Source organism: Colletotrichum gloeosporioides (assembly GCF_011800055.1).
Source record: "Colletotrichum gloeosporioides strain Lc1 chromosome Unknown consensus_13, whole genome shotgun sequence".
In the NCBI taxonomy this organism is placed as follows: Eukaryota; Fungi; Ascomycota; class Sordariomycetes; order Glomerellales; family Glomerellaceae; genus Colletotrichum; species Colletotrichum gloeosporioides.
Genome location: NW_025544658.1, coordinates 1,215,050 through 1,242,537, shown reverse-complemented (window position 1 = coordinate 1,242,537; position 27,488 = coordinate 1,215,050). Strand labels below are relative to the sequence as shown.

Here is a 27,488-nt window from a genome sequence, read left to right as displayed (position 1 = left end):
TAAAAAGTATACTTCAATACATTATATCACTTCACAGTGAAAGCCCCGAATGCTTATTTTGCATTCGTGCAGTGAAGAGAAGCATGGTTTTGGGGAGGGGAAGTGATGGACGCCCCTAACGGCGACGGCGCTGTGCGGCTGAGGGTCGCGGACGAATTGGACGGCGGCACGGAGATGAGAGGCGCTCGCTAGCGTTGTTTGATGGGCGATTGGACCCTTGTCAACATCGCGGGGTGAGCAGCGTTGCGGCTGAGCTGGTGTTTATTCGGTGATTAGATGAGGTTAGCTGAGGACAAGAGTTAAGCTTGATTTGACGGGGAAGATGATCGACGGGATGGGGTTCGTGTTGATCGAGACGGGGGGAGGGTATGTGTTGGCACGACTGGAAGTTGGGATTTGGTAAGGCGGGATTGAGTCATGCTGTCCAGATTAAATTTTGATAGACGGTGACGGGGGCTTGGGCGTTTTCGTGGTGGTGTAAGGCTGATTTTGTGTTGTGGGATAGGGCGTGGTGTCTGAGATCCTGGGGTTGAGGTGGGAGACACGATGTTTGCTTGCGCAGCGGTTGAGATGGGCGTGATGCCTTACACAGTGGCGTCCTTGAGTCCAGTCGCTCGAATTCGAGGCAGACGGCAAGAATCGCGTCTTTGCAGTCTGTGATGAGAGGAATTCCGGGGATGCACAAGGCAGGGGCCGGTGGAAGACGGCGTCCCACTTTTCACTCCGGCCGGCCCCCCAATTGCGAGCCCTCTGAGTCTCCCGCCGTTGCGGTGCCTCAACCCGGCCCCACAACACAAGTGAAAATTTCCAGAAGCGGGATTTGGCATGCCCTTTCAGAGAAGGAAGATCACGCTCCCAACAAAAATAAACACAGCACCTCGAGACCGAAAGCGCAAAAAGTAACTCGACGTTGGCCTGATTCGAACAGACGCTCCCGAAGGAACAAGATTTCTAGTCTTGCGCATTAGACCACTCTGCCACAACGCCTTAATCTAATGAGCCCGCCTATGAGGCGGGGATGCTGAGGATGGCGGTGTGCTAGCTCATGTGCTGTTAGTCTGGACCCTCCACGATGCGGATCCCGCTAAGGATTTGGACAATGGCAGAAGACTTCAGCTATTGATTATGGTTGATACATTCTCAAATGCTGCTTTTCGCCAAGGTCCCAGAAACCACAATTCACCACCTCAGAGTTTTCTATTTTGGTCGATAGTGATGATAGGATATCAACAATAACAATTACTATCTCATGGGTAGTACTCTGCCCGGATAGCACGACTCATTCAATTAATACTGCGGAATCGAAGCGATGAGTAGCATTGATTCATTCAGAGATTAGCTAAGGACCAGACTGAAAATTTGTTTTACTGAAGAATGAAGTTAATACTTTTCCTCTAACGGTGTCAAAAGCTCATTCCAAGGGAAACTTGAGCGATTCTCTAGTGGAAGTTAGGAGGGTGATGTATGGTTGGAAAGAGGGCACTGCGCCTTCCTCGTCATCACTCTAGCTAAGACTGGCAAGTTTTGGGATGTTATGGTTGTCTCATCAGACGGAAAGCTCTAATCCGTTCAGCGTATAGTCATCCCCATAGAAAGCCATATCAGCCCAATATAGTCTTTAACCATGCCTCAGTGTAATGTCTCATGAAAATGTTCCATGGAATCAACCTGACCATACCGATTGTCTAACACATGCGAATGCAAGCTTCCATTCACACATGAAAACAAACCGCTGACCTATATACGATCACAAAGTTTTACTTATTCTGTCCGGGTGTCGGTCGCTGTATTCTAATTTGTGTTCAGGCGCGGGCAGCGATACCTAAAGTAATCTCAACCTGGTCGAGGCCGCATACAATGTGTGAGAACTTGTAGCAGATGGCACACCATCGCTCTAACCTTTGATGAAACCATCTCACATGACCGGACTGATCACTAATTTCTCCAGACCCAGCTCCATCAACCTACCGGAGTCGTTTCCCCTGGGTCTTGCGTCAGGTTGTCTTTGAACATGCCTCCTGCGCCTTGCAAAGAGGCCTCACCGTGTTATTCCCACGCGTAGGCCACGCTCCACAAACATCGCTACCAGCGTACCTCATCCGAATACAACCCCCAAATTGCTTGGCCAGGCCAAATACACCCAGGAACAAATCCGAAATACCCGAGTCGCCCGCGCCAAGATCGACAGAACGTCCAAATCCCAGAGACGACGGGCAAGAACAGTCGATTGGTGGTCCTCCTACCCCTGGGCCGATCAGACGAACGGGGCAACCCCAGCCTGCGCGAGGGGAACTCCAGCCGACAGGGCACCTAACCACGAATCCCCTGTTCCTCCCAACAGCACTGGCAGCACCCAACGACAGCAGTCGAGATGACATGAGACCCGACCCCATTGGACAGCCCTAAACGTCGCGACCCTCATTTCAAACGCGGCTGCTTTATTTTTGTCTTTATTCTTATTCCTGTCGGGCGCCCTTTTCAATCCCGTTCCATCCCCGAAGGTGTCCGGACGGTCTCTGGCGGAACACTATTCTTAGGCCCGGAGATCTTTGAATAGTTTATTCCCCCGCTGGCGGGGGTGTTGGTGGAACTTTACCGAGTTTCTGCGACCTGAAGGGGTATTAGGGCACGCGAGCACTTTGCCGCTCATTGATCGCAGGGCTGCCGCCGTAATGCATTGTCGATGGATGAAAGTGGAAGACATGCGCCATGACGGCCGGTTGATGTTCTCAAGTTGACGTTCCGTTGCCAAGACTTAATGTCAAAAACTCACAAGTCGACGCGATCCCGAAAGCTTGGCGCAAACATTAGACTCCAGCCTCCAAGCCTGGGCAGTTCCAGTCGACGTCTTTGACGATCTTGGCGGGGCTTCACGTGGAAATATCGAAATGGGGGCCATAACTCATTGAACTATGATGCAACTCAAGCCAACCTTACTTATCACAAGTTCTGATGCGGGTGGAAGTTTTCATGAAACCTCACCCAGTGTCAACTACCCGCGGAGTCTCACAACCCAACTTCGGAACCAGGCTCTGAAGAGGATCACAGCGAATAGCCTGTATTAGCATTTCCAACAGATAATCTGATCCATCACCTCCGCCTCGTATTGAAGCTATTCGCGATTTTTCACGTCATGAAACAGCAAGGGGTTCAGGGTCGACCCCGCCCAATTGGCTACGCACCGCCGTTGATGCGCGACCAGCCCCCATCCCAGGCAATTCGAAACGACTCAGCTGTCAGACACCTTGACATGAAGTGTGTCGCCAAAACCTGCCGCACCACCTTCTCTCTTTGGTCCTGTTTATTAATAGCAGCCGAGAAAATCCCCCGGATTTCCTCGCCAAAGCTAGCCAACTTCCCACTGAGCGGGGGCCGGTTGCAGTTTTCATTATCTGATGGCTGTTTGGGTAGATGCTAATCTAAGCCCAAACATGGCCTCACCAAGCCGGTCGTTGGGCGGGAATGAGACGAAGCTGTCACATCGCGATGGCTTCTTGGCGAAAATTGAGATGAGGGGTAGATGGACCTCATAGACTTCGACTTGATAAATAATGGAAACCTCGCTATCTTTCGTTTCGTGTAGAGTCTTCAGCCCTCCAGCGCCTTCGTTCTCGCATCGTTAGATTCGTTTCGTTCCAGCGCGGGCCGCCGAGTTTTCAATTGTAATCACTCAATTCTAGACAGAGGCTCTATCACATACCCCCACCCTCAACCCGACATGGCATCCCAAGCGCTCCCTCTCCGATCCCGACTACTCTCTTCAAAACTCTTCATCTTCGCCCTCTTCTTCTTCTCCATCATCACAATCACCTTGGCAGGCGACGATGCCACTTCAACCCCCGCTCAACAGAGCGCTCCGTTCGTGGACCAGGCAACTGGCCTGAACATGGAGCGCTTCTTCGGCGCCCGAACCTCATTCGCCTTCGCCATGGCCCTTCCCGAGCAGAACGGGACCGCCGGAGCCGGGTCCTTCATAGGGCAACTCTCCTTTCCTCTCGTCAACGGTGCCGGATGGGGCGCCATGGGCTTGACCGGCGAGATGGAGGGCAACTTCATTCTGGCCGCGTGGCCGGATGGCGCTGGCGGTGTGATGGCCTCTTTCCGACAGGCAACCGACGAAGACAACCCACCCGAAGTCAAGGGCAACTTTGCCGTTCGACCCATCGCCGAAGGCGTTTCCGTCAACGCCACCTCTCTCACCTACACCTTCCTCTGCGAAAACTGCCTCGATACAACATTGGGACTGGGGCCGGATGCTACGAATGCGAACGCGGTCATGGGATGGGCGCTGTCTGAAAAGGCAGTCAGGAACCCGACCGATCCTGGGGCGAATCTTGGATTTCACGAGCGTGGGTTTGGACCGTTTACTGCGAGGTTGGGGAATGCGAGGACGGCGCAGTTTGCGGCGGTGGCTGCGACTGCTGGACAACCGGTAGCAGGTTCGGCCAAGGCCGTCGCTGCAACGCCGAATGCTTTTAAAGATGGCGGCGATGACGACGATGATGATAAGAAGAAGGGTGGTAGTGGTGGTGGTGGAAAGAAGGATGATGACGATGATGATGACTGAAAGTCTAGAATGTGTAGATTCAACAGACAAGCCAACATCATGATACACCTCCATGGCTACAAGCCAGACTAGCGTGAACACGGGAATAAGCGACATAGCTGATGGACTTGAGATAAACGACGTGAACATGGGTAGCGATACCTTGTCGCAAGTAACACCAGAGTAAATCAATCCTAGCCCTGAACTACGGAAATACCTATCGCCTACTTCATGTTTCTTCGCACATACACTGCTACCAGCGATTTTGAAATATTTGATTCCAAGTAAATATAAATGCTCAAGATAGTCAGCAAATGCACGGCCTCGGAGAAACTTAGGTAGAAGTTCGGGGGATGTAGCAGGCATCATGCTGTCATGGACCAACCGAGAATTCGTCTCGGGTAACATACAGGATTCGGACAGAAGAGAGCAGCTTTCGTAAGATATAGTGACGCTAGTGATCAAATTTTAAACTGAAAAGGGCAGGCAGACGTCAGACCACATCTTTCTCGCATTTAGACCACGAATTGACAGAAGGCTGACCAATGAGTGGCCCAAGAGTTTCGAGATGTGACTTATCAGTCACTCAGACCCGGAGCCTACTGCAATATGCTCCTCTTGGCGTTTCTGGGCGCATTATTCGTCATGTCACTTCCAAAATGGCTGCGTGGGTTGGCAGTGATCGACAGGATCCGCGTTCGTTTCTTGCCCGTCCGTAGCCTGATGGGCTTTATCTAAGAGACTGCCGCAACCCAGCTGATTGACATTAAATCATTTCATCGCCTGTCACCTTTTTCGTGTGAAGCCATGTCAATTCATGGTTCTTCAAATTCTGGAGGACAATCTGAGAGAAACAGCCCTCCTAGAATTGAGCCATCGGGGCTGCTACAGGTTCAGACTGTCTACGATGATGTCGGAAGAGACGATGGCAACATAGCATCTCCTATTTTTGAAGATATAAATAAATTGGAGGGTTGGTAAATCAGTCCCTGGTCAAGAAACGTTTAGTGATCGAGCTACAGAAAGGGAATGTCCCGGACGAAGCGCAGCACGAATATGAGGAGACGCCCTTGCACAAACTGATCAACACGGCAGCTGATGATGTGTCCGCCTTGAGGGATCTAGAAGAAAACTTGGAAGAATGGAAGCCCTTGATCAACATTCGCTGCTCGGATACCAAGGAAACGGCTCTTCTACTCGCCACTTGGAAGGAGTTTGAAGGCGTTACTGCCAAGCTTCTCCGAGAAGGAGCCGACCCTGAGCTCGAGGATGACTCCGGGTGGTTGCCTTTGCAAGTAGCCTGTGATGTTGGCAACGAGACGATTATTGAAGCATTGTTGAGCGTCGGAGCTGATGCTGCCAAGAGAGGTCACGATGGACAATATCCCCTCGATGGAGCTGTCAGATGGCCCCTGAAGTCCCAGTTGATGAGACAGCTCGTCAAGCCGCATGAAAAGTCCATCAATGAGGTCTACAAGGAGTCTGAATGTATCATGGCACTGAAAGCGCTGTTGACCTCCTGCTAGAAGTCGGTGCGAGCCTCAGCATGGTGGACTTTGAGAAATGGACACCTTTGATGACAGCAATTCGACGGAACTACCCCAAAATCGTGGCAAAGCTGCTCCGAGACTTGGTAGGGCAAGCTCCAAAGGATGTTCAATCAGCTATCGATACGCCAGGTTTGGATGGAATTACGCCCATCATGCTCATTTGTGGTGGAACTCTGCTCGATGACGGCGCCGGCAACTCGTTAACGGCTTCGGATATCATTACAGAGCTGTTGAAGCTTGGCCCGGATATCAATGGGATCGACTTGGAAGAGAACACGGTACTGCATCACGCGATGAATGCTGCAGTACCACGGGACGAGAACCTCATCAAAGGCCTGATTCAATTGATGAGACCGAAAAGAATCCTACAATCCAACATTCGTGGCGAGACAGCGTTCGACTCTTGCTTCGACAAGGACAAAGACTGTCCATTTTCTGAGAGCAAGGGTTTAGTACAATTCCTCATTGAACTTTTTGCTCGAGACCAAACACTTCAGCAGGCTGAGGAGCCACTGTGTTGGACTGTGTACCGCCTGGAGAGACACACCACTGCTTTGGCGCTTTTCAGCAAGTTGAAACAGGCCGGGAAGATACAAGGAAACTTTGATCCCCACGGATGCTCATTGGTTGAATGGGCGATTCACGCTCGTCTCCCCCGAGTGTTACTGACTTATCTTAGAGCAGTAGGGTTGAACAAAAAGGGCGATAAGGACAGCCAAGTCGGCGAGGACAGAGAACGGGGTTTGAATTTGGTTCGCAGCAGAGACTCAAGCTTCACTGCCACGGCCGAGTGAGCCCGACCGTCAAAGATGGCAGGCGGAACAGAAATCATCTGACCAAAGCAGAGATGGAGATCCAGACCTGAAAGATCTGAAAGACTTGGAGGATATCTTGGACTATCTTTATCCGGAAAAGACCGAGAGAAGAGCAAGCCCATGGGCCCTGTCGGAGCAGACTGGGCCCATGCAGGCAACCTCCCAGCGCTTCCGCGCCGCTATCATTCAAAATAACTTTTTCAAGTTCCGAAATGTGTACGAGATCTTGTACGACTCAGATCAGATGGAGAATGTGCGACAGACCGTTGAGAGACTCCAAAAGTTCGAGTACAACCCCAATCCGCACAAGCAAGCATCACCTCACGTCTTTGGTGCCAATTTCAGAGTTGGTCCGGATTTTACGTGGATACATCTACCGGCAAGCAACGTGAGTTACTCTTCGGGAGCATAAGCTGTCAGACGAAATATCAATATTAGCCAGATTACATGGATGGAGGTGAGAGCTTCTGACCCAGCCCGCAGTTGGCACTCCACATCTCCACAATGTTGCCAGGCTGCTAAAATTTTGGATACAGGATGCCGCGAAGAAGATACTTAAGCAAAAGGTTTGCAAAGACGAAGCCTAGAAGGTTGCATCGTTTTTGCGTAGCAGCTGGATCGAGATTCCAGACAGGACGTCAATGTCACGCTTCATGAGGCCCCGCTATGTCGTCAAAGACAAAGGTTTTCCTACCAATTTGGAGGTTCGCCATATTGCAAGAGACATTGGAGATCAAGACATAGGCCGGGCTTGGTCCCAAGCGAACGAAGAGCACCAACATGGCACTGGATTGTTCTCGCCAGTGGATGACAGAAACATGGCGAGCTTAGACAGAGGCTCGGTTGGTGAGGCGTCAAAAGGAGAAGGGAAAGTCCCTAGAGTATCGTTCATCGCCCCTCCATCCGAGAGTATGATGATAGACCAACAAAGCGACGGGCAGAAAGAAGAAACCATCGGTGCCTCGGCCATCTACGTAAGTACGCATTCAATGCGGAAGGAGATTGTTAGTTCTCATGTGTTCCTAGATGCCCTATCTGTACTTTTCAACATATCACGAAAGTGAAGGTGATCGAAGCTCCCGACCGAAGACTGATACGACGTCCCCAGACAAAAGGTTGGTTCTTGAGCAGATCGACCTACGGCAGAGCCTATTCGCGGCGTACAAGGATTCAGTCATCCACCAACCAGCAACTCTAGATGAATTTTATTACCACTTTGCGTCGGATAATGACTCCCGCGAAGATAGAGATTTGCGGAATAAGGATCAGGTCATAACGAAATACTTGAAAGCAGGAGACAAACGAAAGCTCAAGTACTGGCCCGTCCTGCGTGTAAGTCAAGTGTGGATATGGATCATCGACGAGAGTATGTACCGTACGACTCATAAATGAGTCTCGAGCAGCGACTGACGTAAACTTATCTCAGAATGGATCATAACCTCCACATCCTCCGCCAGGAATGATGTCCAAGATAATCTTTTCACTAATATTCTCGAGCATCTTCAAAAACAAGTTAGGAACGGAAGCCGAAGAATCGGACCTTCATCGGCTACCGAAATGAGCAAAGTTATTGTGAATTATTGTGTCGGAGCATACGAAAGGAAGAGAAAGCGTAAGGTAACGACCAATGGTTCTGTCAGTATCCAAGCAAATTCCCAGCAAAACGGGTTGCCCAAGGAAGAGCGATCTATCCGGCAGATATTCTCCGATTCTATCAACGAGATTGTGGGTGAAAGTAGACCCGTATCTACAAGCAGTATGGAAGTTCTGACGACATATGCAGCGAAGAAAAGAGTCAACCCTTTTCAATCAGGCCTATGGTCACCCTCACTTGTCCAGCAACAGAAAGGATAGCAAGAATAAGGATCAATCCACAGAAAAGACAGCGAGTGATCTGAGCTCTACGCTCGGGAAGGTGACACGTCAGTTATGCGACATTAAGGACATCAGGGATGAGCTTAACATCCTGAAAACAAACCGTTGCTACCTTTCAACGTAAAGTTCAATATCAAATGGCAGGGCCCTCTGCGAACGGGGATCTTGAGACAGATTACATCCTCGGTGACATCAAGGAGATGGACAGATTCGCGGAGCAGACCCAAGAGGCGCTGAGTAATTTTCAACAACTCTCAAGAGTCAAAATTGACGAATGACACGTAGGTAAAGACCACTCTGACGCCTGTGAAGAGTGATATAGCCAACCTACAAGGAATGGAAGCTGTGAAACAGGGCAAGATTGTCTTAATATTTACTCTTATCACAGTGTGGTTTGTGAGTCGCTCTAATACGCAGAACATAGACGAGAAAGTCTTTCACTAACATGTTCGTCTCCCAGCTCCCTCTCTCCTTTCTAACGTCACTCTTCGCGCTTGATGTAGCATCTTTCCTCACGGCTCCTGCTTGGTCGCTGTACGTCATCTGTAAGTGATCTCTTATCGCTCAATTCTGGTACCCAAGCCAGGTTGCTGACAGAAGTGATAGTCGTTGTGCCACTGATATTTCTATTGGTAGCCATAGCCTATGTTTGGAAGCTGGAGATTGTCCAATACTACTCAAAGATGCAGCGCAACGCCACTAAAGAGTCGCGGCCAATAAAAGCAGCAAGGGCTAAGTCAAGTGCGCTGTTCTGTCCGCCATTGCGGGGTCTGAGAAGTCGGGGGAGAGCCGATGAGGAACACGGAGTTAGCTCGAACAGTGATTTGGGAAAGTGAGAGCGGGGCAAGTTTGATGAGCTGGGCTTTTACTTTCACCTCCTGCCATGGGCGCGCGCTGGTGCGAACGTATGCAGCATGGAAAGCGAAACAATATGGCCGGCACCGCGAGTATGTTCCAATACGGTCTACCTAGCCTCTCATTACATGTATACTAAGTTCCCCGGGTAATCTATCGACATTCAATTCTCCAGGACTGTGGATTCGGCCAAAGCCAAGCGGCTGCTTTGAAGCTTTGTATTCCGATAGATACGATCATTGTTCATGACTCACCGCCCTGGGTTGTACTAAGCGAGAATGTATATGAGGTAGTCGGTCTCGAATCCATAGAATTACACGACCCCTTCCTTTATGCTGCAGCCTCCGCAGCGGCTCGACAAGCACATATTTCTCCGCAGAACCTCTCCTCCACATTGATGCTAGGGTGAATCTGAGTGTTTCTCCTGGCAGGATATATCTCAGTCCGAGCCTTTTTCTCAGCCTCCCAATGCTTGTCAAGGTCCTTCTTTAGTAGACGCTTGAAAGCCATAGTGCCCGACTCGCGCTTCGAATGCAGGGGACCGTTGACAAACACGTTGGTAACCAGATTCTTCTGGACGCCATTCATGAGATGGAAATCCTCAATCTCGATACCCTCGAAGAACTCTCCGGCGCGGTCGAAATGCTCTTGCGGCGAATTCTTGTTTCGGTACACCTCGTACTCGGTGGTGACGGTGGTGGGTGTCTTGGGAACAACGCGCATGAGAAACCAATACGGCGTGGACAGGTTCAGAGATGTGTTCGGGTAGTTGAACGTGAAGGCTCCGTTGCCGAAGAACTGAACGTCTTCAGGCTTGATGTCGTCCCTGTTAGGCGGGAAGTGTTCCATTCGCCCCTTGTTGGGGCCCTTCGTCTCAACTGAGTAGCGATCGAGATTGGTGATTTTGGTGATGCCAGGGTGTGATGCTTGACAGTGATAACACTACGCAGATGTATCAGTATGAAAGACTTTTTAGACGTATTGGACCACTCGAGAGCATCCGCAGCTGTGTTCGCTCACCTCGTTGTAGTTCTCGCCAACCAATTTCCAGTTGTAGTCGCCATTGGTGGTCCAAGTGCGCTCGTAAACATAGTCGTCGAGGTTGAAATCTTGGAACCGTTCTTGCTCGTCGGTACCCTCGTTGAGCTCTTTCCATGGGATGGGGTTGTCCGACGCATCAAAGTTGACCCAGATGAGACCGAGCTTGTCGATGTGAGTGTGGATCGAGAAGAGGCTGTAATCTTCCTTGCGGAAGTCAACGACCTCGTCGAACTTAGGCGCCTTTGCAAGCTTGCCAGAGAGACCGTAGGACCAGCCTGCGAAGCCACGGTCAGACGGTGTAGCCGGAAGAAGGAGCCTTGTGGAGAAACTCACCGTGGTAGCCGCAGCTAAGAATGAGCTTTTTGCCCTCGCGGCCATCCTTGTCTACAAGGATTGGGTAGGCACGGTGACGACAGACATTGTGGAATGCATGAATCTCGCCCTGTCTGTCCTTGATGAGGAAGAAGTCGAAGCCAGCCATCTCAAAGCGAAGAAAGCTTCCTGCCTCTGGTAGGCGAGAGCGATGGGTCGTCATCAGCCAGTGCTTGGAGAATACCGCGCGCTTCTCGAAGTCGAAGAAGGCGGGCTCGCGATACCAGGAGGCTGGCATGTTGCCCTCGGGGATCTTGAGAGGTACAGACATTGTGGATAGCGGATGAGATGGAACAAGGTTTACGCAGAAGTGAGGTTGGGATGATTTACAAGTTCAACTGTTTTGTTCTTTTGTCGTTGTGTAAGGAGAGGAACAGAGTTGGTGGGGATGCAAAGCACGGATAGATGGGCCATTTTAATAATCCATGAAGCTTCATTGATCGAATTCATCCGAACGCTGAATCACCGCCCCGAGACACCTTCGATATTCACTACATACGGTAGGAACGCTGACAACCTTCTTTGAATCACGGGGTGAGGGGTGGCGGAAGCTAGGATGAAATTGGGCAATAAAGCTCAACCAAGACAGCTCCCCATGCAAGGTATCTCAGGATACATGATCCAGAACATGAACATATTACCACTAAAGTTGTCGCGTTGTTTCGACTGACGGCGCAACGATGTCGACCATGTTTTCAGCTTCGACCAGACGAGGACCTACGTTGAGGAAGACGTGTGGTAGCGTTACATACCAGCCGCCTTGCTGTAGTAATGGCACGGATGTGAGTGTGCAGCTTCGGTGTTTAGACACACGCCCTCGGTCTCAGGCTTCCTTCCTAATACAGCATCTCGCCTCAGAACCATGGGATTCAGACTTCTTTATCTGTGGATGGTCTTCCCACAGTTTCTCAAAGCGTGCTAGACCGTTGACATGGCTGATAATTGCAACCTGGCCATTGGCTACTGCAGTTTGCCTCAGGCTGACCCCGCATTCAGCGCCACGACCCCTCTGGGATTGCCCTTCTAAGCAGCGAACATAGGTGTGTCTGCTCTGTTACACCAATTGGATCTCTTCGGTCCGTAGTCAATCAACATGAGCTTTCAGACAGAGTGATGGTTATTAAGCAGAGACGATAGAGAAGATATGCTGGAACAAGCTCCTCCCGCGCGATTTGGATAGCTTCGTGACTTAAATCCGTCACAGCTAAGACAGACAGATGCAACTGGTAAACGTGAACCTTTATTACCCATGTCTCTCCATTTGCTGAGGTCACCAGCATGTACTCGAAGACTGGTGGCGTTCACTATCGAACCTTTATGCTTTCATCTTTGTGTTAGAGAAGAACCATAATGGGCTTCAGGACCATAATCGGATACACCAGACTCAGCCCTTTCATGTAACATGAGTCCCAAGGACACCGTAATTACTCAATTATCCAGACTGACAACACCATTCCCTCATTTACCTACTATGTAAGTGGGTAAATGCGATGAAAAGTAGCATTAGCTCTGGTCTGTTCTTTTTCATCTTCACTAATTCCATTTGTCCAAAATGTGGCAGCATGAGTAATGACTCTTATTTCTTGCACCGATCCTGGATGTGTAGGGTACCCGAAGAGTGAGGCAGACCTAACGTGACCTTGGTTATGACCACCAGAGCTGTGAGAAACAAGACCGCAAGCCCACATAACCACACACAAGATTCTCCAAAGCAGTAACTAATAAGCTGACGTCAGTAGCGATGCCGTGACAATAGCTAAGGTGCGGCTCAAGTAAAGTACCTCGTGCAATTTATTGCCCAGTTGTGGAAGATTCACTCGTTGATCACCCCACCCTCCCGGTCGCAACTTAAAGACGAGTGCCGGAGTTTAGGCCGCTAAAAATGGCGAGTCGCTGGCTCGAATACACGTCCAAGAATTACAGTAAGTCCTTTATCGAACGGATTGAGGCTGGGCCGATCTCTAAGGCCCCGGGTATGATAGATGATAGGGCTTCATCCCAGAGATACGCCATTATATCAGTGATAAGAAGACTTGACGCGGGTCTTCGGTGTTTTCTAATGACATGCGCCTGCCCCGCATTCCCATTCGGGTAAGTAAAATGAGACCACAACAGCCCGATAACACTGTGTGACAGCATCTGATTGCACACGCCCCATCCTAGTCTTCCCCGCACCAGTGGGCGGTACTCGTAGTCAACTGGCGCCGGAAAGCGGAGGCTTCCGGTATCTCGATCCAACATCCGATGTACAACTCCAAGGTCTCCTTACAATCGTGGATCTCCTATTTACTTCCCGATTCGATGGTGACAGGCTTTGAGCCGCGGTTATGAGCACAGTGAGCAGCACGCAAAGGCAGAAAGGGACGACACAGGCTAGCTGTGGAGGACATGAGATGGCCCCACGAAAGCGTCCTTACCGCCCGAAAGTCAAAGGTGAGCCAACTTGCTTGCACAATTCAAGCTGCCATTCTACTCTCAAAGGTTCGTAAGGTTATAATAAACTAAGATGAAATAATCCAGGGTGCTATGAATGCTCGAAGCGTCGCGTCTCATGCGACCGAAAGATACCCCGATGTATGAACTGCAGCTCTCGGGGCTTGGACTGCAGCGGCACTGATGCAAATGTGCGAGTACGCTTTGCCGATGGCGTCAACACACGAGGGAAGTGGGCAGGCGAGACTATTGAAAGCCTATGTGAAAAGTATAGGCCCGTTTTTCTCCTGCTTCCCAAACTTTGGCTGTTAATATGTGCTGATTGCTGTGTTTGTCAGGCGACAAGAGTCGAAGAAGACAAAGGCAACCCAGAACTTATCTTCAGACCAATATTCTGGAGAGCCAAACTTTAGAGATTTCCATTTCCAAGCGGGATGTTGGAGTCTGCAACCAACGAGGGGTAACGCATCAACATCTTCGGATACAGGTGACATGGGCGAAGGTGTTGATGCTCCAAATCCAGCAAGAGTTTCAAATTACACCAACATATATGTGGATCCGGTTTTTGATACTGAATCCAGAGGGTTCTATGATCCATACGAGCCGCATGAGAAAGAGATGTCATTGAGTCGCCAGGACCATGCATCACCGCGTAGTTCTCCTTTGACAGGCTTCCTCATTAGCCAAGATGCCCAAGATTTCAGGGGATGCCTCATGGATGACATTCCTTCCTGGAAGAGAGAGCTCCTTATGCACTGTAAGTAATAAGGCCGCCACCGTCGCATGTTCATAGCCTCAATTCTAAAACTGTGCTGATCGCTGCCCTGAAAAGTCTCTGAACATATTGCTGGCGAGATGGTGGCCATCGATGGAAGTCACAATGGCTGGCGATACATCGTTCTTCCAATGGCCCATGCAGATGACCTGGTAATGAACGCAGTGCTCGCCGTATCCGCCTTTCATAGAGATGGTATGAACACAGACGACATTAGGTACCTAGAAACCAACACGAACGGGTTGCGATATCCCGCTCAACAACAGCATTTCGGCCAAGACCCTCCCCATAGTCCACAAGGCCTTTACAACCTAGCCATTGACGGTCTGCGGCAGCGAAGCAACCTCGCGGGTTGCAGTTATGAAGCGAATCAAGCTATCTCGGTTGCGGTACTTGTGCTACTCGTGGCGGCTATGGTGACCGGAAGGGAAGATTATTCAACAATCCTTAGCATGCTGCACTCAGCAACCAACGTTCTTGGCGGCGAGCATCAGCTGGGGTGTACCAAACTCGGAGGTTTCCTAGTTCGCCAGGTGCGGAAGTAAGTTTTGTCGCCAGTCACCTCTATATTTGACTTGAACTTGTATCTTGGCTATCATTGTTTCTTTGATCAAATTGAAAAAAAAAAGGAAAAAAGAAAAAAAGCTTTTAATACTTACACAGATCGATCAAGAGCTGACTATGAGAGCAGGAACAGGGTTTACGCCGCGCCATACATCAGCGAGCTAGCTGGTATTGAAACGCTGGCTTCCGAATCTCAGTGGGATCAGTATTTCGACTGTATTCGATATTGCTCCCAAGGCCAGGCCGGAGACTCGTCTATCGTTGCTACTGTCGCTCGCGTGATGCAACAAGCCCACGATATATACTTGCAAGGGGTAACAGGTAGCGTTTCAGTTGGACCAGATGCAAAAGATAAAATTGAGGCGTTCAAGGAGACTCTGGAGCAAATACCAGAACACGAGCCTGGGACCCACGTCCTAGTCTGGGCAACCTTCTTGGTTGCGGCTGCCAGCTCATTAGAGAGTCATCGGGCCTTCTTTCGAAGATCTTTGCTGAGGCATCATAGTCGCAGCCGATTTGCCAACTTACTGAGAGGCATAAACCATCTGCCCCTTATGTGGGCAAAGGTAGACCGAGGAGCGAGGTGGACGGAGTTGCTATCTGAAGCGGGGCTGTTTCTCATGTGAAAAGGCCGTTAGTGCAAGTGGTTGACATGGAAGATCATTGCCTGGTAATTTTCTAACGTATCGCTGGCGCATGCACGCTAAGACCGTGTGACTTTCTGTTTACGAGGCTTTACAATTCATGAAGTCTCAGGATTGTACCAAACTTGTAGATTCGTAGACTATTGGGGAACTCTGTGTAGTCTACTTCTACAAATGAGATATGGTGATGGTTTTCGTAACCAAATACTCATCGATGCCATATTTGGAACCTTCCTTTCCGAAGCCTGACTCTTTCACACCGCCAAACGGTGTAGCAGGGTCACTAATGAGGCCGGTGTTGATTCCCACCATTCCAACTTCCAGCTGCTCTGCCACGCGATACACCCTATCGAGATCGCCACTGTAGACATACCCGGCTAACCCTACACGACAAGAGTTGGACCTGTGAATGACCTCTTGCTCCGTATCGAAACTGAACAATGCGGCGACAGGGCCAAAAGTCTCAGCTGCCGCAACATCCATAGTATCTTTGACGCCGGTCAACACCGTTGGGGCATAGAAAGTTTCTCCAAGATGGGGCATGGCCAACCCCCCGGTCAGGACGGTAGCCCCCTTTCCGATGGCATCATCCACGTGCTGGGCCACCTTCTTAACCGCTCGGACGTGTATCAACGCACCATGTGTTACTTCAGCATCGAATCCATGGCCGACCTTGAAACTGCTCTCGATTTTGTCCTTGAGCTTAGCTGCGAACTCTTCATAGACACCGCTCTGAACGTAGATTCTGTTGGCGCAAACGCAGGTCTGCCCATTACTCCTGAACTTAGCAGCTATACAGCCGGCTACAGCAGCATCAATGTCTTTAGCATCATCAAAAACAATGAAAGGCGCATTGCCACCGAGTTCGAGTGAGAGCTTCTTCATCGTCGAAGAGGCCTGCTTCATCAAGAGCTTTCCGACATCCGTGCTACCAGTGAAGGAGACCTTCTTGACGGCTGGTGACGTGGTCAGGATGAGACCGATCTTGGGCGTGTTCTCTAAAGCAGTGATGATGTTGAATACTCCGGGCGGCAGACCAGCCCGTTTGCCGAGCTCCGCTACCGCATTGGCCGTGAATGGCGTCTCCCCCGGAGTCTTTAGCACCACCGTGCAGCCTGCTGCAAGGGCTGGAGCAACTTTGCGAGTCACCATAGCCGCCGGGAAGTTCCACTGTTTTTCGAAAGAGAAAATTGTCAGCATGTCTTGCGTCTTGCAAAGTGATCATGGAACGTACGGGCGTAATCAGGCCACAAACACCAATCGGATGCTTGATCCCATGAACACGCATTCCCTTCGTCGTCGGGACGAAGGTATCGCCATATGATCTTGTAGCTTCTTCAGAGAACCATTCGAGGAAGTTAGCGGCGTATGCTGCCTCGCCCTTGGCGTCCGCAAAAGCCTTCCCGCTTTCCCACGTGATAAGAATGGCAATATCATCGAGATTTTCTACCATCAAATCGTACCACTTCCTGAGTATCTTGGATCTCTGTCGGCCAGTGAGCTGGGAGAATGAGACAAACGCATTTTCGGCTGCGCGAATGGCCGATTCAACATCTGTCACATCGCACTCGGGACATGTTCCAACCAACTGGCCAGTGGCGGGATCGTGGACTTCGAAAACCTGACCGGTCGCTGCTTCTGTCCATTTGCCATTGATGTGGCACTTCTCGATGAAAAGAGTACTATCTTTCAACTGCATCATGGTTAGAATATATGTCTACCTAGTGTCTTTAAGGGTAAGAGACGGAGACAAATATAGACGCAACTCACGATTGGAACTGTGTGACCCATCTTGCAGGCTAAAAGAACATGTATGACGATGACGAGAAAGCGAAAATGAAAAGTGATGAAGTATTTCGACCTGCCGTTGCGTGGCTGCGATAATAATGTGCTGTCTAAGACATTCGCAAGTGGGTTTTCTTACCTAGGCCACAAAACCGATAACGTAACGGCCGAGCAGGGTGCGCCAGGGTTTCCGACGACTAGTGTAATCCTATGCTTTGTACTTCATGTTGGGTCAATGAACTGTGCACATGTTGGGAAACTAGGACTAGCACGTGTCCTTCTGGAAAGAGGAAATACGAAGAGACCTTGCGGAGACCTCATGGGCTCTTTTGGGATAGAGCTGAGAGACCACCTCAGTTGGGGTTTCCATTCGAGCATCAAAGGTTCCACCTTTCTAGGGACCGGGCAGATATCGGCGGAGATTCGGAAATCTATCAGACGAATGGTTTAATTGGCATGAGAAGTGTTAGGGCTCCATTGCCGAAGCTGAGGAAGATAAGCTGCAGAATGGAGGGGTGACGCGGGGTAACTAAGACACGAAATGCCGTTGTCCAGCCCCACCGTTGATGAGACCGGCCCAGAATTGCCTGGTGGAGAGCCTAAAGGTCTCATTAAACCTTCCCAAAACGGGTTGATGTTGGCACGGTCACCATGTTGAGCTTCATGGCGCATAAGGCCAGTCCACACACCGAAACATGGTTAACTACTTGATCATTTAATGTGTAAAGAACCACCCATTATGTCTACCACTACCTTCGCTGTCGCCGCTTCTTTGTCCGTGCATTCGGTCTACTTTCTTCATTTTTCTCGAGATCATTTGACTCAACAGATATATCTGCAGTGAAATGTCTGGAGCACTTGAAGGCATCTACCCGCCAGGCGTGGTCAACCCTGGCCTGCCTCGCGCCAACTCGACCAAGCCATACTGGCACGTTAACCCAAGCGCCTATGCCAACCACAATTCACCATGGCCTCAAGACCCTGTCGACCTCGTCATTATTGGCACCGGTATTTCCGGCATGACGCTAGCCCGCACTCTGTGTGCAAAGAGGCCAGATCTGAAGATCGTTGTCCTCGAAGCTAGGACTCTCTGCTCCGGTGCTACCGGCCGCAATGGAGGTCACATCAAGACCATGCTATTCTCGATGTGGAACGAGCGCAAACACCAGTTTGGAATTGAGGAGGCCATCAAGATCTCTGAGTTTGAGCAAAGTCACCTGGCCGCCATCGCTGCGGCAACGAAGGAAGATGGCGCAGATTGTGATTTGGTTCTCACCACTGGTGTTGAGGCCTACTACGACCAGGCCGTCTTCGAACAAGACCTCAAGGCTCTAGAGGACATTCGTGTGCACGCGCCTCACCTTGCCGCTCTTCACACCGTTCACACCGATAGAGATGTTCTGCAGCACCAGATGAAGCTATCAAAGCGCTGCATCGGAGCCATCACCATCCCCGCAGGCTCTGTCTGGCCCTACAAGTGGATCGCTAAGGTTTGGGAGAACCTCATCGGAAGCAACAAGGTCAACATGCAGACCAACACAGCTGTGGAGTCCATTGAGGATCGCGACGGAGAGGACTTTGCTACCGTCAAAACGAAGCGCGGCAACATCAAGGCCAAAAAGGTCATCCACGCCACCAACGCCTGGATGGGCTATCTTCTCCCCGAGATGCAGCCCTTCGTCTCTCCAGTCCGTGTAAATGTGGTTCACTGGGCGGCTGATAGCAATGGACAGTCTCCCCTCGGAACAGTTCCGGAGTACTCCGTCTGGTATCGCTATGGACGCAAAGATTACGACTACCTCATCCAACGTGAGGACGGAGGTATCGTCACGGGTCGCGCCTGCACAGGACGTACCGTGACCGGCGACGACACTGTGACTGATCTAGCACCTCACGCGCATCTGCGCGGTTTCCCCTTTGAGGCTATTGCAAACCCGAAGGCAGATGCAGCTACGAGCATCGACCACTCCTGGTCTGGCATTGTCAGCTTCACCCAAGACGGCCTTCCGTTCATCGGGCCGCTTCCCTTCGCAGGCCGCAGCCATCAGTTTGTCTGTGGGGCCTATCATGCTACTGGTATGGTCAAGGCGTTTCGCTCTTGTCAGGCTGCTGCTTCTATGATATTGGGAGAGGAACTTCCAAAGGACTTCCCTACATCGTTGTTGTTGACTGAGCAGCGTATCAGAGAGCTTCGAAACTCTCTGGACCGTGGTAACTATCCCTGCTACCGGGCAGTTGCCAAGATCTAGGGGAGATAGAACATCAGTTACTTTAGATGCATTTGTATTGCCTTCATGGCAGTCATCGCCCTTGATTAGCTGTGGTGCTGTTACGATAATTTGATTTCAAGTTAGCTGAGCCAACGTTTGTACAACTCTTGCTATCGTTTCATGAATCCAAGCCAGTGTCATACCAGGTCAAATGGCAAGCCACGTTTTAGAGCCACCACCTGGTGCATAGCTTGCGCCAGTAGTGTGATCCTGGCCTTCATCGACCCGGACCTCAACCTCAATCCTCCTTTGAATCCCCGTCAACCTATTCCCACGTGAATCCAACTCTACATCTTCGCCTTTGGTTTGTGCAAAAGCTCTTTCACTGTGGCTATCGGTGTCGTCGGCACCGCTTCCATTACGCACGTATCCCTTGCTTCTGGTCACCCCTGACCAAGGTGCGGACTTGGACCGTGCTGCACCGCCAGTGTTTGATCGACCGTCTTTTCCGTAACTCTGTAGCTTGCTCCTCAAGCCCAGTTTGAATGAAATAATACGGACGATGGGTTGAAGAGCAGGAAAGGAAGCAACCCATAGGCCGATGTGTCCTTCAAGGTCAGTCCAGACACCGATGGTTGACATGTTGAATGTTCTGGGTTAGAAGGTCAGTCGGCCCCTGAAAAAGCTGCCAGCACTGGTCTTGGTCTGGTGTGCACTTACGGATCGGCCAGGAAAAGGAGGGTTGTCAACATGTATAAACGGATGCAACCCGTCACTATCACAAATATCCCCACGCTGAAGACGAGAATGACCTGAAAGGCCTTCTCGGTGAAGAGCATCTTGGTGTAGACGACCCAGATCGGGAGCCCCATTAAGGCCAGGTCAAGAACCAAACCACTTATTTGGTGCGCCACCATCATGCTATTTTCGGATTCTGGGGGCACACAGTCAAGACCTGGCATGAAAGGAGGCTTCCATATATCCCTGCATACGATTGATGTTAGTAAAATCCGAAGTCCTTGATTCCACTACCCTCGACATCATGACTTACGCAACTGGACTGCACTCGGTCAACCGATAGATAAAGCACGCGAGCGTCTGAGCGATCACGAAGAATCCAGTAATGTAAACGAGAATCATGTAGGTTTCTACTCGGGATTAGCGACAAGAGCATGAATAATCTTGGTGGCAATGATTCCGCACTGTCTTGGCTGAGGCGGGGTAGAAAAGCAACGATCGAAAGCCTCATTAGCCCGGTGCCAATAAAGTAGATCAAGACCTGTGTAACAATCGACTGATATCCAACCTGTTAGCTCTTGACTGCTTGAGGATTCCTTGAGAGTCTACCTCGAACCATATTGCCAAATCTTCCTGTGGGACATTGTCGACATGCGCTCCGCTGCCATATTGAACCACTACGTTCGGGTCTCAGTATCCACTCTACGGATGGTCTAATCGTGCAACTTACAGCGAATATCCATTGCGGAGAGTGCAATTACAAAGCCCTAATAATAACATTGTCAGAGCGGTCATGCCAGCTCGCCAAATAAGGTCGAACTTACAAACGCGACAAACGCAATGAGGTCGTCCAGTCCTAAGGCCTTCGACATAAACGCTCTGACGTACAACCTTGTACCAACCACAAGGGTAGTGCAAACGATGAGGGCTGTGTTGAGATAGAGGGTCTTGTTTCCCGCATAGCCTGGTGAGTCCCTGAAATGGACAGCGGTAGTGTTGTCCGCCATCGTGAACTAGCAAGAAGAAGGGTTCTCACAGCAAAACGAAGATAGAGAAGAATATGGCAGAGAAAATCAGACCCGAAGGAAGACGAGATAATAAGTTGGAACGCCGGTGGGTGATTGTCGCTCGAGAAATACAGCAGCGCCAAAGTGATCAGATTTCCCGGGAAAGGCCAGAGTTGGAAGGCCGTTCAGGCTAGATCACTCCTCATTGAACTGTGGCGGATTATGTTACATGGCTCATCATAGGCGAGCATGGGAGAAGATCCGGAAAGCAGCTTCTTCACAGCTGCGCCGCAAGAAGAAGAAAAACGGAGTCTCGTCTATGCAACTCGGTCAACCGTGTGTTGGCTGTTCCTGGTGGAAGAACCCCGGCCATGGACGAGCCAAAATTTTGGCAAGTCGAAGCCAAGGCTTGCAGTTTTGCCACTTTACTCATCGTCTGGACCTGCAAATCTTCGTCGCCCAGACTCGCCCTTTACTGGCGATCCAATTGCTGCCAATGGGTGTTTTAGTATGATACGCCTAATCGGCCATAGAGCCTTATCCAGGATGATCAGTGTTATCTACATCAAGTAAGAATACAGGCCCGAAAAGCACAAGCCATGAAGTGCGAAAGTCGAACCCATTTCATCGTCTGGTCTGTACATGTTGGTTCAGCAGCCAGGATCGCAGTCCACTCTCAATGTCACCTTCCCGAGGTCTTGTCTTTGATCGGAGGAAGAGCCCGCCTCCGCTGAACCAGGTCGCCGGTTCCAACAAAGTGAACCACGCGATCAGTCACATCCACATTACCGACGGATGTGGCCAATTCCCTGAGCTCGTTGGTTCCGGGGAACATTCTATCTACTTACAAGGGATGTTGGACAGCCCCTTATCTGCCAAGAACAAGATGCATGCTGCGGAAGGCTTGCGATGATGTCGGCTACGTGGGCACATCCTCTTCCCGGAGATGAAGCATCCAGACGATGCTCGATGCCCCGATCCTTGCTTCGAAATTGATGCACTTTTGCAGTTTCTGTGAGTTTTTTTTGTCCCAACCTAGCCTTTCGGAAAGGATCTAGACCCAGAAAACAGGTTGTTTCCAAGGCCCGAAACCCGTTCCAACGGTTCCAACAACTATCCGACGGCCAAATCCAGCGAAGCACCCACATGGATCAGTCAACTTGTGATTGGGCCGCTTGAGATTTCCAAACACCAGGCTGAGGACGAAAGAACACTTCCCTATCTCTTTTCGGCCCTTGGAAGTTTTGAAGATACCAACGAAGTACTTAACTCGGTCGAAAGTTGTCTCTTCTATTGTATGTCTTTGCCCACGCCTGTCCTCGACAGATATGAACGTTGAAACAAAGTTACGAAAAGAATAGTCCTGAATGTCGTTATGTTGTCATCTGATATTATGCTGCGGCTGACTTTAGAACTGTCGCATTTCAACAGAGATTAATGATGAACTTCTCCCCGCGATTATCCGTATAATGCTCGCCAGCGTACCACAATTAGCTTGGCCCCGGACTCCTCCGGTCAAGATGAAAGGTTCCATCGGTCTCCGCAATTCTAAGCGACTCTTAAATGAATGCACGTTCCATGAAGCGCTGTTGGTGCACGGAAAACGGGCAGGGCCCCTACCTTTTTTCAACGCCGCACGCTAGAGTATGACCCCAGGTTCCGGTCGCTTCCGGTGCCTGGATTATGGATGTATGTAGTATTTCTATGTTGTTGTGATGAGAACCCTCCCTCGAGAGACTTGCTGGAGGAAAAACTGCCAGCTAAGAGCTGTGAAAAGATCGAGTATCTGTCGAGATCGCAATCAAACCGTGTGTTGCGCATTGGGGATTCGAGTCCACAGAGCCGTTTATCTGAGTCGTAGCTCATTTCTCTGCCCATGGCCAGTCAGTGCCAGCCACCGCCTTCAAGGGGTCCTTGCGAGGTCACATATTTGAAGCAAGGATGAGAGATTCGTTGAGCGACAGGGCCTTGACAGCGGGTCCATCAGAAGCATCCACTCATCATCCGATCGAGCCAGACCCTGTTGGTGACCAACACAGCGACTGAATGTTTGCTAGCATCCATGACTGTTGATATGCAATGCGACCAACGTGCATTCTGATGCCTTTCAATATTCTGAAATCAGCAAGTAAGCCGTGTTTCAAGGCGCTAGACTTCATGGCCATCAATCACATTCGCCAGACGCAGCGGCCGCCTCCCAATTTTCATGCCGCCAGGGTCTACCAGATGCCTGCTCGCTTGCTCCTTCGCATGTCCTGCCGTTGGCTCAGGCCATTCATCGCCACTAAACCTTTGTCTATATCCAGCCTGTTGACCTGGCTTTTTTAATAGCTGTTGTAATCCCCCATCTGGTCAAAGGACGACCCGAGTAGCTGTGGTGTCCCGAGTATCTCAAGTCTTCTCGACCGTGTTACTGTAAGGGAGCAATCATGAAGCCCCTCTCTGTATTTGTATCACACTTTCTCGCTCTGGCGTCCGTTCGTGGCGTGGCGTCGGCCCCTTCCAACAACACTAGCCCAACCTGTTGCAGGAACCCCTTGGTTAGGCATGAGTGGCGACAACTCTCCCTCGAGCAGAGACTCGACTACATCGGGGCGGTAAAATGCTTGATGTCTCTCCCATCCGAAGGAAATGAACTATGGCCTGGAGCAAGGTCACGATATGACGACTTCCAGGGTCTGCACATCCGAGTCACCGAGCAAGTGCACTTCAACGTGAGTAATTCTTTTGACCAAGCTCTGTGATAGTTTAGTCTAACTTATCCCCCAGGGCCCTTTCCTGCCGTAAGAACACAGCCACTCGTGTCGCAATTGAGTTTTCTACTGACAGGTTCTAGTTGGCACCGGTGGTTGCTATACCTCTTTGAGTCTGAATTGCGAAACAAGTGCTCCTACCAGGGCGGTCTGCCCTATTGGGACATCAGTCTTGACAACACCGCGGAGAGTTTCGTTGACTCCCCTATCTTCGACAACGCATATGGGTTCGGCGGGAACGGGCCGTACATCCAAGACCTCAGCGACCCCGAAGAGTTCCCTACTAAGACACCCACGGAAATTCCTAACAGGACGGGTGGAGGTTCGTGAAACACTTCACACGAGTCACGACACACCCAACTAACGTGTTTGTAGGATGTGTGCGAGAGGGCCCCTTTGCGAACCTGACTGTCCCCATGGGTCTTGGTATGCCAGTTATGTCACGGTTCACCTGGTGACCGCAACTGAAGACTAACTCTCTTCACAGGCGCTTCTGTCGAATACCAACCCCACTGCCTGAGACGTGACTTCAGCCCAACTCTGGTCGCTGCGGCGCTTGCCGACGAAGTCATTGATCGCGCTCTCTCAGCATCTATTTTCGATGAGTTCAATCACCATATTCAGGGTTACAGCTTTGAAGCCAGCGGCATAACGCTTCATGCTGGGATGCATTTGGGCATTGGGGGTCAAGTGGGCGAGGTGAGTTCATGTCAAAGCAATGCAGTTGGCCAAAGCATCAGCTAACTCTGTCCAGAACGCAGACATGTACTCCTCCCCTGGCGATCCCATCTTTTACTTTATCCACAGCGCCCTGGACAAGATCTGGAACGACTGGCAGCGCAGAGGTATGTCGCCTTTCTTATTTTGGGGGTCCCTTGCAGCCTGCATCAGTTGTCGGGCATCATGCGATGAATTTGAGTTCAGGGATATGGCCATCTCTTTGACTCGGAAACCTGCCGACTGACAACGCTTCGTCCGTAGATTGGCCTGCGCGCAAAACTGCCATTGGCGGCCCAGACGCTATGTTCGCCTACCCATTCAACTTCTTTGGGGACGTGCCATATGAAAACATCACCCTTCAATACCCGCTGAGCTTCCCCAAATTTGGCAAGGACATGGTGGTGAGCGATGTGATGGATATCAGGGGTGGGCCGTTTTGTTACGAGTATCAGTGATCCCAATTGGGAGCCGCACTAATTAGTAGTAAAACTGCAAATGAGGGGTTGTATGAATCTCGAACGGCGGTTTACGACCGTTGATAGTAGTAATAGCTAGTTATTGGTCAATTAACGACGTTACATGGCGGGGGATATCGTACTTTCAGTGTAAATGACTTGCGAGCAATACAATAGGGAGAAATTGCTCCGAAAAAAGGGCATCGAGGACGATTGAGGCTGGAACTAGAGTTTCGGGACAAAGATGTAGTCAGCCACCATGCCAGTGTGACCGGATAGAGTTCCGCGAGCCAGTCAAAAAACGGTCCTATCACCGACGAACTGCGACTCATTTCGCCGAAGACGGCCGAAAGAGGTGAGACTACCCCAATCTGACAAAGGCTTCGCTTCGTCGCCAAGGCTATGAAACCTTTAAGGGCTGAGACAGATGATCGATTTACGGGCGTAAGTATGAATGACAGACTATGACTCTGGACCCCTAGAAGGCGAAACTGACACTCATTTTGACAGATGACGAGGAGAATGCTTGAGTGGTGAAACGGAAAATCAAATGTGGTATCATCTAACTAAACGTATGGAACATTGGAAGAAACAATATGCTCTTGCGACTCGTGGTCTTCAAGAACTCGCCTGGAACGCTCAGAAACAAATAGCTTTTCGCCATGCTTGTGGCCTGATTCCACTTCAACGTGCACCTTCATCGCCCTCGAACGATCCGGGGACGGGGCATACATGTCCGACCACCTCGGATTGGGGTCTCTACCGAGGCTCTTTAATGACTTTTGTGGCGAAAGGTCGCCAAGCTCTCCGACCATCTCTTCGTCGCCGCTGAATCGCCTGACCTCAGATGTGATCTCGATTTCCTTCGTGATAAAGATCTTGCCCAAGTTCATCTGGAGGACGGGCCAGAAGATCGGCAGTGAGGCGCATATTGTGGCGAGGTTGACCTCGACGGCGGCGAGAACAATGGGCACGCAACCATACCATGAGGGGTCCAGAGTCGGATATGTGCCGGCTTGGGAGTGGCTGATGCCAATCAATCGGAAAATTCCCAGAATATTTACACTACAGACTGGATTAGTGGGATGCACACCAGAGTTGCAAAGTTGATCAACTTACAGAACTCCCATAGTGAAAAGACCCAAGAGACCGAGACGTGACTTCGCCCTCAGGCCCTGCTCCAAGAACAGGCGGAGGGGAATTAGGAAGACGATGAGATCCAACGCCACATTCATGCCGACGTGGCTCTCGAAAGTGCGCGCAAAGATGACGGGATCGTGTGAGCCGAAAGCCCATCTGTCCTTCGTGACGGTTGTCAAGTTCCAGAACGCTGAGACCGGGAAGCAAGGGATGAAGGCGAGAAAGCTGTAGGCCAGGCCCCACGCGGCGGTGATGTAGATGACCACCAGAGTGACGAATCGCGACTTCGAGCCGGCCTCGAACATGCGCAGATACTGGAACAGCAACGCCAACTTAATCAAGGCCGTAGCCATCGCGTATGCGCCACCACATACGTAGAAACTCTGTGGGAGTGGTCAGACGGGATGTCAATGCGACGTAGAGAGGACTCTTACCCTAACAAATGCGACCATACCAGCGAAGCCCAGCGTCAGAAAATGCTGACCTAGACCATAATTCGTTGATACACATGTCGCTGCTGATAACATTAGGCTGGAAAGCTAAATGGGTGTTAGATATCTATTCAAAATCCGTTCCCGTCATGATGACTTACCATGGCCAGCACGACGAAAAAGTCATCCCATCCCAGGCAATGGGCGACGAAGAATCGAACGTAAAGTCGAAAGATGCCGCAGATCCAGGCGACCACCAGGAAAGAAATAACCATGCCAAGCACTGCAGCTCGCTCGTTCAATATCGGCATGGGGTCGCTGAGGTTGTCGGCCTTGCCGAGCAGATCAAGAATGGAGCCCATTGGCGCTTGATGTGGGAGCGTTCGCTCCCGTTCGCATACTCGAGTCCCCCTTCCTCCCTCTTCGACAAGTTGCGTAGGCGGGTCGAGCGAGGCGTCAAGTCGTTTGCAGTTGCCCTGTGATCGTTTGGCAAAAAGGTTTCAAACCCGAGGGATAGTTGTGAATGTCAGACAAACCACATGCGTGAAGGGGGAGACTGAGCAGAGGAGGGAGGGAGGGAAGGGTATGATAAATGATCCCGCCTGTGTGTCGGTCTCGCCCATAGTGCTGTCGAGATGAACCCGACCGGGGGGTTCGAGGGCAGAAACTACAAAAAGTAGCTCCAGACTTCGATGCACGCCACACCCCGTAGGCTTGGTTCGACCTTCTTTTGTTAGCCGTCAGCATCGGGCCCCTGCACACGTGGTACTGTCGCTCCG

At 50.7% G+C, this 27,488-nt stretch overlaps 10 protein-coding genes across 10 annotated transcripts; 6 read left to right on the top strand and 4 right to left on the bottom strand.

The window, feature by feature from the left end:
- Positions 1-3,718: 3,718 nt before the first annotated feature.
- On the top strand, positions 3,719-4,567 carry GCG54_00002761 (uncharacterized protein; the record flags this gene model as incomplete). The annotated part of the gene is made up of 1 exon (XM_045402844.1): positions 3,719-4,567. One exon carries the CDS (start codon positions 3,719-3,721, stop codon positions 4,565-4,567), a length of 849 nt encoding a protein of 282 aa, XP_045269462.1.
- A 786-nt stretch (positions 4,568-5,353) lies between these two features.
- GCG54_00002760 (uncharacterized protein) lies at positions 5,354-6,072 on the top strand (the record flags this gene model as incomplete). The annotated part of the gene is made up of 2 exons (XM_045402843.1): positions 5,354-5,519; positions 5,555-6,072. The coding sequence occupies 2 exons, from the start codon at positions 5,354-5,356 to the stop codon at positions 6,070-6,072; spliced, it is 684 nt and encodes a 227-aa protein (XP_045269461.1).
- Positions 6,073-6,092: 20 nt separating this feature from the next.
- Positions 6,093-8,910, top strand: GCG54_00002759 (uncharacterized protein; the record flags this gene model as incomplete). Its single annotated transcript, XM_045402842.1, is given in 7 exon segments — positions 6,093-6,886; positions 6,906-7,299; positions 7,448-7,477; positions 7,499-7,885; positions 7,938-8,243; positions 8,409-8,636; positions 8,695-8,910. The coding sequence occupies 7 exon segments, from the start codon at positions 6,093-6,095 to the stop codon at positions 8,908-8,910; spliced, it is 2,355 nt and encodes a 784-aa protein (XP_045269460.1).
- Positions 8,911-8,923: 13 nt separating this feature from the next.
- Positions 8,924-9,622, top strand: GCG54_00002758 (uncharacterized protein; the record flags this gene model as incomplete). Its single annotated transcript, XM_045402841.1, has 4 exons — positions 8,924-9,023; positions 9,109-9,182; positions 9,247-9,331; positions 9,429-9,622. The coding sequence occupies 4 exons, from the start codon at positions 8,924-8,926 to the stop codon at positions 9,620-9,622; spliced, it is 453 nt and encodes a 150-aa protein (XP_045269459.1).
- A 349-nt stretch (positions 9,623-9,971) lies between these two features.
- Positions 9,972-11,325, bottom strand: GCG54_00002757 (Choline monooxygenase; the record flags this gene model as incomplete). The annotated part of the gene is made up of 3 exons (XM_045402840.1): positions 9,972-10,583; positions 10,662-10,957; positions 11,016-11,325. 3 exons carry the CDS (start codon positions 11,323-11,325, stop codon positions 9,972-9,974), a joined length of 1,218 nt encoding a protein of 405 aa, XP_045269458.1.
- Positions 11,326-15,638: 4,313 nt separating this feature from the next.
- GCG54_00002756 (putative succinate-semialdehyde dehydrogenase) lies at positions 15,639-17,261 on the bottom strand (the record flags this gene model as incomplete). Its single annotated transcript, XM_045402839.1, has 3 exons — positions 15,639-16,640; positions 16,705-17,163; positions 17,241-17,261. The coding sequence occupies 3 exons, from the start codon at positions 17,259-17,261 to the stop codon at positions 15,639-15,641; spliced, it is 1,482 nt and encodes a 493-aa protein (XP_045269457.1).
- An 839-nt stretch (positions 17,262-18,100) lies between these two features.
- GCG54_00002755 (uncharacterized protein) lies at positions 18,101-19,504 on the top strand (the record flags this gene model as incomplete). Its single annotated transcript, XM_045402838.1, has 1 exon — positions 18,101-19,504. The coding sequence occupies one exon, from the start codon at positions 18,101-18,103 to the stop codon at positions 19,502-19,504; it is 1,404 nt and encodes a 467-aa protein (XP_045269456.1).
- A 168-nt stretch (positions 19,505-19,672) lies between these two features.
- GCG54_00002754 (uncharacterized protein) lies at positions 19,673-21,210 on the bottom strand (the record flags this gene model as incomplete). The annotated part of the gene is made up of 7 exons (XM_045402837.1): positions 19,673-20,117; positions 20,186-20,449; positions 20,517-20,613; positions 20,669-20,759; positions 20,813-20,880; positions 20,934-20,970; positions 21,028-21,210. The coding sequence occupies 7 exons, from the start codon at positions 21,208-21,210 to the stop codon at positions 19,673-19,675; spliced, it is 1,185 nt and encodes a 394-aa protein (XP_045269455.1).
- Positions 21,211-23,639: 2,429 nt separating this feature from the next.
- Positions 23,640-25,138, top strand: GCG54_00002753 (Tyrosinase-like protein orsC; the record flags this gene model as incomplete). Its single annotated transcript, XM_045402836.1, has 6 exons — positions 23,640-23,924; positions 24,006-24,285; positions 24,339-24,389; positions 24,451-24,662; positions 24,718-24,808; positions 24,945-25,138. 6 exons carry the CDS (start codon positions 23,640-23,642, stop codon positions 25,136-25,138), a joined length of 1,113 nt encoding a protein of 370 aa, XP_045269454.1.
- Positions 25,139-25,704: 566 nt separating this feature from the next.
- GCG54_00002752 (uncharacterized protein) lies at positions 25,705-27,071 on the bottom strand (the record flags this gene model as incomplete). Its single annotated transcript, XM_045402835.1, has 4 exons — positions 25,705-26,203; positions 26,258-26,661; positions 26,713-26,817; positions 26,871-27,071. 4 exons carry the CDS (start codon positions 27,069-27,071, stop codon positions 25,705-25,707), a joined length of 1,209 nt encoding a protein of 402 aa, XP_045269453.1.
- Between the last annotated feature and the right edge of the window lie 417 nt (positions 27,072-27,488).